We start from the raw sequence: 8077 nt of genomic DNA on the forward strand, positions 1-8077 counted from the left end.
ATATTTGGTCACAGTTACACTGACTAAATTAAGTAAACAATGTTTGACAGCAACAGGGCTTGATGATCTCTTTATGATCTCTTAAAAAAAAAAAAAAAAACATGTATTGCAGATAATGAGTTAGACTAGATCTCATCATTGTGTTTTCATCCATTGAGTGGCCAGTAAAATTGACATCATCTCTTAACAGTCTTATATTTTAAAAGGGTGTTATATAAAGAGGTTATTACAATTGTTTACTTTAAGTCTAGTTTTGTTTAAAAGGTGTAACAAAGAATTTGTAAAAATACATATAAAATATATTTGTAAAATAATATGGAATTAGAACTTAAAAAAAACAAAACTGGTGAACACTTCAATTCTCAGCCCCAGAGCTAAGAGTTAGCACAAGGTTTGAAAAAAAAAATAAACCATAGAATTAGTTTCTATATTTCTATTAAACTGTCAAACTGAGTGCGTATAGCCTGAACAAACAGAAAGCAGTGTAACAGCCCGGTTGGAGAAATAAAAGGAATAAACTCATGCACTGATGTTGCACTGTCCTCCTTTGTGCCTTTATTGTTGTGATAGCCGTCCTTAAAGACTGTACAACACCGTAAGAGCTAAGAACAGATGAATAAACACAAATAGAAAAGATGTAATGAATAATAGTTCACATAATAAGACAAAACAATAAACTTAGTGACAATATTATAAAGTATCTGCAAATATATGACTAATTTTACGATAAAATAGCAATTTAAATTATTAGCAAGCTAACAGATGCATCAACTTTTAGCAATATGTATATAAATGTCCTCATCTACCTTGTTCTCCCTTCCAACCAGGTGTTCAAACAATGAAGATGAACAGAACAAAAAACAAACCCAAATATGCATTAAATCTCTCTTAAATCAGTCCTTAAATGTAACTTTAGCTCCGTGCATTTCTCTGTACAAGCGATCGCTCTCTCCCTCGTGCTAGGCGCGCTTCTCCAATCTCCCTGCTTCCGTGATCTGCGCGCGCTCGCGCACCTGACCACTTCCGGCAAGCCGCGCGTCAAAATAAGGGCCTCTATAGGCTAAATAACTTAGTGCAAAGCGGAGTTCAAATAAATAACAAAAACACAACAATTTTTAAAGAAATAGAGAAGTAATTAAAAGCAGCATAAATAATTAACACTGAAACCTAACTTAAATAACTTGGGGTTATTTACACTCCCACCAATCATGAGAGATTATGAATTTTAACCTTTTAATCACGAATGATTTTAAATGAATTATAATTACTACTACTACTACTATAACCATTTAAGACTAGATGTAAACAACACTAAAACATATATTACTATGAACTGTTTACTCAAAGGATATGTCAGTATGTTCAGGCTGCCTCCATCAGCAGGACCAGCTTCTGCACTGGACGTTCCACCACAGATGGTTTATGTGGACGTTTACCATCCTTCCCCAGATTTCTGTCTCCGAACTGTATTTTCACTCTTCTCACCAATCCGTCCTTGTCAGTGACTGCCTCAATAATCCTTGCCAAGCGCCACTCATTCCTGGGCAGATCCACTGCCTTCTCCAAGACAATATCTCCTACTTGCATGTTCCTTCTTGGTGTATGCCAGCACTGTCTTGTTGTGATGTTAGACACATACTCCTTATGCCAACGTCCCCAGAATTGTTCCGCTAAGTATTGGACATGCCGCCATCTCTTACGGGCATACACATCTTCCCTGACAAATTTGCCAGGAGGTGGTAGGGCTTGAGTAGGTTTTAGAGTGAGGAGGTGATTAGGGGTTAGAGGTTCAGGGCTACTTGGGTCAGTTAGACTATCAACCGTGAGCGGACGACTGTTTACAATGGACATGGCCTCGTAAAAGAATGCTCGCAGAGAAGAGTCATCGAGCCTTCCAGATGACTGTGACAGGGTGGAGCGAAGAACACTTCTGACAGTTCTAATCTGTCTTTCCCAAACTCCGCCAGTGTGGCTTGAATGAGGTGCATTAAAAACAAAGTCGCACTGTTTTCCCGCTAAGAATGTTACCAGACGGTTGGTGTCAATCTCCTCCATAGCTTTGGTGAGCTCATTCCTGGCTCCAATGAAATTACTACCTTGATCACACCTTATTTGATGGACTGCTCCTCTGATAGCGATGAAACAACGCAGGCCATTGATAAAGGCATCTGTGGACATGTCATCCAGCATCTCAATATGGATGGCTCTGCAACAGAAACAGGTAAAAAGAAGTCCATACCTCTTGTTTGACTTGCGACCTTTGCTGGTGATGAATGGACCGAAAACATCCATCCCGCTGTATGTGAATGGAGGGGATGGCTCTATGCGCTCTGAGGGTAAGTTAGCCATTTTTTGCTCTTCCGTAGGTCCACGTAACTTGCGACATCTCACACATTGTCGTACAAAGGAAGCTACAGTCCTGTTAACTCCCGTAATCCAGAATCCTCTTGATCTGATTTCATTTATAGTCATTCCCCTTCCTTGATGAGCCATCTTCTCATGACAATCAGCAATCAGGAGTTTTGTAAGTTGGTGCTCCTTCGGAAGTATCACTGGATACTTAACAGCATTAGGGATAGATGCCTCACAAAGTCTCCCTCCCACCTTCAGCAATCCATCTTGGTCGACAAAGGTGTCAAGATTGTATAGTCTGTTGCTGCGAGGTAGTTGTTTGCCCTTACAGAGTAAAGTTATCTCCTCTGCATATGTCTGCTTCTGTAAGTCCTTGATTATGATACATTGTGCATCGTTCCGTTCCGCCAATGTACTGTGATTATGTGACTAGTCTTTCCTGACACGACGTATTAAACGTGCAACAGCTTGGATAGCTTTGGACCATGAGGACAACTTGGTGAGACGGTCTGACAAACATGAATACTGTACAGTTTGCGTGTTGAGTGACTGAACTTTCTTGACTTCAGGGTCGCCAATTGGAAGCTGCTTGCTGATTTCCATAGGTGGTGGTATTTGCCTTTCCCATAAAACTTTAGGTCCTCTAAACCAGTTGGAAGTGACAAGATTGTTAACACTTAGACCACGCGATGCGTAATCGGCTGGATTTTCATCTGAGCAAATGTACCGCCACTGTTGAGGAGTTGTGGTGCGGTGAATCCTTTGTACTCTATTTGCCACAAACGTGTGGAAACGGCGGGCTTCATTGTTTATGTAGCCTAACACCACTTGTGAGTCAGTCCAGAAAAACGTTTCTGCATCAGCCAGGTTCATTTCCTCCTTCAACATGTCATTCACTGCAACTGACACCACTGCGGCAGCCAATTCTAGCCGAGGAATTGTTGTGATCTTGAGTGGGGCCACTCTAGATTTTGCCATGAGCAACGAACAACTGATGTCACCTTGCTCGTTCTCGAGTCTGAGATATGAACACTGACCATATCCACTCATGCTGGCGTCTGAGAAGTGGTGAATCTCTCTCCTTATGATTCTCCCAAAGCCAGAAGGCACAATACAACGAGGCACTTCAATCTTTTCTAGATTAACTAGCTCTGACTTCCAGTGTTCCCATGCTGATTGTAGATCAGCGGGTAAGTTATCATCCCAACCCATACCACTTCGGCACATTTCTTGCAGAATAGTCTTTCCTTTGAGTACAAAGGGGGCAAGAAAGCCTAAGGGATCAAACAATGAGGCCACTATAGACAGTATCCCTCTACGGGTTGCTGGTTGGTCCTTAACAGTGATACGGAATTTAAAATTGTCTTGTTCCAGACTCCAGTAAATGCCCAAAGCTCTTTCCAAAGGCTGATCAGTGAGAGCAAGATCGACAGCTGTAACATCCACCGCACACTCTGAAGGTGGTATTGTCTTCAAGACTTCCTTGTCATTAGACACAAACTTGTGAAGCCTTAAGCTTCCTAGTGCACAAAGCTGACGAGCTTCTTCAGCCAATTTGATGGCCTTCTCTGTGTTTTCAATGCTGGAAACTCCATCATCCATGTAGAAATCTTGCATAATAAATTGCGAGCCCAGAGGATACAGACGTTCACCTTCTCTTGCAAGATGCTTCAGCCCATAGTTAGCGCATCCAGGGGACGATGAGGCTCCAAACAAATGCACTGTCATGCGGAAGGTTTGAGGCTGTGAATTGAAATCTCCATTTCTCCACCATAGAAATCGTAAATAATCACGATCCGCATGGTCTACATGAAATTGGTGGAACATTTTCTCCACGTCACACATTAGGGCTACAGGGTACTGTCTGAACCTCAAAAGGATGCCAGTTAAGCTGTTCATCAGATCTGGGCCAGTTAGAAGATGGTCGTTCAAGCTAGTTCCCTTGTATCTGGCTGAACAGTCAAAAACTATACGCAATTTCCCTGGCTTTTTCGAGTGGTACACTCCGTGATGTGGTATGTACCATCTTTCTCCTTCTCGTCCTTCCTCAAACACCTGTTCTGCATTACCCTTCTCTATTACTTCCTCCATGAATGTTACATAATGCTCTCTGTACTCCTGATCCCTCATTAATCTCCTCTTCAAATGTTGAAGTCTTATGACAGCAAGAGGTTTGTTATCTGGAAGATATGGTCTTTTCCTGAATGGCAGGGGCATTTCCAGATGACTATCCTTGTTCAATCTGATATTCTCTTCCAGCTTTCTCAGAAACATGATGTCCTCCTGAGACGTCACTTTTGTGTGCCCTTCTGTGTCCTTGAAATCAGATTCCAGCACTTTTATCACATCTGTGGGAGTTACTGCAGGTATTTCCTTGATAGACACTCTATGACACATTGCAGCACTGCTTTGGGTCTCAAAATGTGTTAAGGAAGGACCTATAATGCTCCATCCGAGGTCCGTGCGAACAGCATATGGTTCATTCTCCGTTCCAAGAATTACTTCTCGGGGCGCTAGCGCTCTGGAACAATTGTATCCTATCAATAGTCCAACCTCACAATTTTGAAGTGGGGGAATTTTGTCTGCTAGAGTGGCTAGATGTTTCCAATGACTTGCAGTCTCCATTGTAGGGATGTGTGCGTGATCCACAGGAATGCATTCTTTGGTGTATGCAGGGGGTAGATCTATAATCAGTGAGGAATTGAAACCTCTAACTCGAAGACCAGAAATCCTTTCACTTGACATCAAGGAGTCCTTTCCAACTAAAGTAGTGAGTTTAAGCGTCACGGGACAGGAGTCAACTTTAAGACTTTTGCATACTGCACATTCAATAAAGACTGAATCGCTTTGTGTGTCTAACAGAGCATAGACGAGCTTCTCAGAAACTGGGTCTTTATGTGTGGACAACCACACTGGCACAATCATAGAGGTGTTAACAGGCGTGCATCCAGATTCTACACTCAATGACATTGTCGCAACTCCTTCATGGACATTTTCTGGGCTCTGAGCAGAAGAAGACCTCACCTTTCTACTGAAGCTGTCGTCATGTAGGCAGGTAGGGTGTCTTCCCTTACAGGTGTTGCAGCAATGTCGGGAGCGGCAGTCCTTGGCACTGTGACCCAGCCTCAAACATCCATAGCACAATCTTGTATCCTTTACGAACTGTCTACGTTCTTCAAGAGACCTTGCAGAGAATTTAGAACATTCATGAATTTGATGTTCACCATTTTGACAGAACAGACATGGCTTATTGACCTTTCCAGTGGGCTTTGAATTATCATGCTGTGTGACAGTCTTTGTATGGAAGACATTAGCTTTAGGTTTACTGACCTTGAAATAAATTTTCTCTTTGTTAGGTTCTGAAACATGAAGGGCATGAAAGGATGTGACTGGATTACAGGCAACTTCAGCTTCAACAGACATGAAATGGGCGAATTCTTGAAAAGTTGGAAAATCTTGTGTTTCACTCAACGTTTGTGTGGTTTGACGATTCCAGCGGGCAGCCGCCCAATCAGGGAGTTTGCTTACAAGCTTCCTATTCTCTTCGCAATCATTCAATATTTCCAGTCCCTTTACATGTGGCATTGCATCCTTACATGAGTTCAAGAAATCAGAGAAATTTCGAAGTCCTACCGAGTCCTTAGATTGAATTTTAGGCCAGTATGCGAGTTTCTCTCTGAATGCTCGTTGTATGATGAATGGCTGTCCGTAGCGATCTAGAAGCCTCTTCCACGCGTCCTTGTAAGCCTCCTCATCATTTCTGTAAAAGATACCATCTAGCACTTTCAGAGCAGGCCCAGTAACGTACTTCTTCAGGTAGTATAACTTGTCTCCTGAAGAGATATGTCTTTTATCAATGAGTGATTGAAATGAAGCCTTCCACTCTATGAAGTGAATGGGGTCGCCACTGAAAACTGTGGGCTCTGGCATAGGAAGTCTGTTTAGTGTTATGCTATCTTGGACAGCCTGCGCTAATTGAGACACATCAGCATTGGGACTCTGTGATGAAATGTTAGGCGTTGGATTAACGGAGGATAAGTATACTGGTTTATGCATGGGAGGGCTTACAGGTTGCTGCAGCCCTTCATCTTGATTAACAGTGTCAACAGTTTCTTCCTTGTCATACACCTCCAGTCTTGCTCTAGCTGCTCTTACCTCCTTCATCACTTGAAGCCTTTCAAACTCGCCTTTTTGAGCCTCAAGTTCTTTTCTTTGCTTCTCTTCTAGAAGTCGTAATTTTTCTCTTTGCTCCCTTTCTTCTATTACAGTAGCATATTCTGCTTCCTTAGCTGCTAGCTCTGCTGCTGCCTCTATGCGTTTAGCCATTAGTATAGAATTCAGAGAGGGTTGACTTATAGGTGTACTGGATTTGGAGCTGATGCGTGAAACAGTAGAACCATAAACAGAGCGAGCGTAGTCTCGTTCAAGCAGCTCACGTAAATGCCCCTTTACGGTTTCATTGTCAAAGCCTCCATCTACCCCTGAGATCCTCTCATATGCAATTTTTACGATATCCTTTGTAACAGCATCACAAGCATCAATTTTCCTTCTCATATCAGTGGGTGGAGTTACATTACTTCTAACCTTTATGTATGCATTCATCACACTGTCCTTTTCCCTTTCCAATGAGTCTATGAGTGTTGCTAATTCACTCTCAGAAATGTCTAATTTCAACTGACTTCTTGCTTTCCGAGCCTCAGCCTTCCATTTTTCATATGCATGCATAAGCTTTCTTTCTGCTTTGTGAGACTCCTCCCTTTGATATGCAAGCATCCTGTCTGTCTGAGTTCGTTCACGGGTAGAGCGACGTACATTTGTGTCTAATTCTTCAGATTGAACTTCTATTTCTTCATCAACTTCTTTGTTTTGAACATTATCAATTTGTTCGTTTACTTTTGCAGGAGTGCACAAATTGGAACCGTGATCCGTCATCATTTACATCAGCAAATAATGTCAGTGGGTGCAAGCTCTTACTGTAACAGCCCGGTTGGAGAAATAAAAGGAATAAACTCATGCACTGATGTTGCACTGTCCTCCTTTGTGCCTTTATTGTTGTGATAGCCGTCCTTAAAGACTGTACAACACCGTAAGAGCTAAGAACAGATGAATAAACACAAATAGAAAAGATGTAATGAATAATAGTTCACATAATAAGACAAAACAATAAACTTAGTGACAATATTATAAAGTATCTGCAAATATATGACTAATTTTACGATAAAATAGCAATTTAAATTATTAGCAAGCTAACAGATGCATCAACTTTTAGCAATATGTATATAAATGTCCTCATCTACCTTGTTCTCCCTTCCAACCAGGTGTTCAAACAATGAAGATGAACAGAACAAAAAACAAACCCAAATATGCATTAAATCTCTCTTAAATCAGTCCTTAAATGTAACTTTAGCTCCGTGCATTTCTCTGTACAAGCGATCGCTCTCTCCCTCGTGCTAGGCGCGCTTCTCCAATCTCCCTGCTTCCGTGATCTGCGCGCGCTCGCGCACCTGACCACTTCCGGCAAGCCGCGCGTCAAAATAAGGGCCTCTATAGGCTAAATAACTTAGTGCAAAGCGGAGTTCAAATAAATAACAAAAACACAACAATTTTTAAAGAAATAGAGAAGTAATTAAAAGCAGCATAAATAATTAACACTGAAACCTAACTTAAATAACTTGGGGTTATTTACAAGCAGCTAACAAAGCTCAGAGGACTAGCTTACCTAATA

General features: G+C 41.7%; 1 protein-coding gene across 4 annotated transcripts; it reads right to left on the reverse strand.

Annotated features, from left to right (window-relative positions):
• Positions 1-532: 532 nt before the first annotated feature.
• LOC103909828 (uncharacterized) lies at positions 533-7810 on the reverse strand. Of its 4 annotated transcripts, XR_012400296.1 has the most exons (4): positions 7650-7810; positions 7327-7445; positions 807-6112; positions 533-602 (listed from the first exon to the last, which is right to left on the reverse strand). XR_012400296.1 is itself a non-coding variant. In XM_073942943.1 (3 exons), exons 1-3 carry the CDS (start codon positions 7719-7721, stop codon positions 2782-2784), a joined length of 3522 nt encoding a protein of 1173 aa, XP_073799044.1. In that variant the 5' UTR covers positions 7722-7810; the 3' UTR covers positions 533-2781. The 4 variants fall into 4 exon arrangements, 2 of the variants coding, with proteins under 2 accessions (XP_073799044.1, XP_068073604.1); XR_011008753.2 differs by having other exon boundaries at positions 807-7445; XM_073942943.1 differs by having other exon boundaries at positions 533-6112.
• Between the last annotated feature and the right edge of the window lie 267 nt (positions 7811-8077).

Source organism: Danio rerio, chromosome 25, assembly GCF_049306965.1.
Source record: "Danio rerio strain Tuebingen ecotype United States chromosome 25, GRCz12tu, whole genome shotgun sequence".
Classification (NCBI taxonomy): domain Eukaryota; kingdom Metazoa; phylum Chordata; class Actinopteri; order Cypriniformes; family Danionidae; genus Danio; species Danio rerio.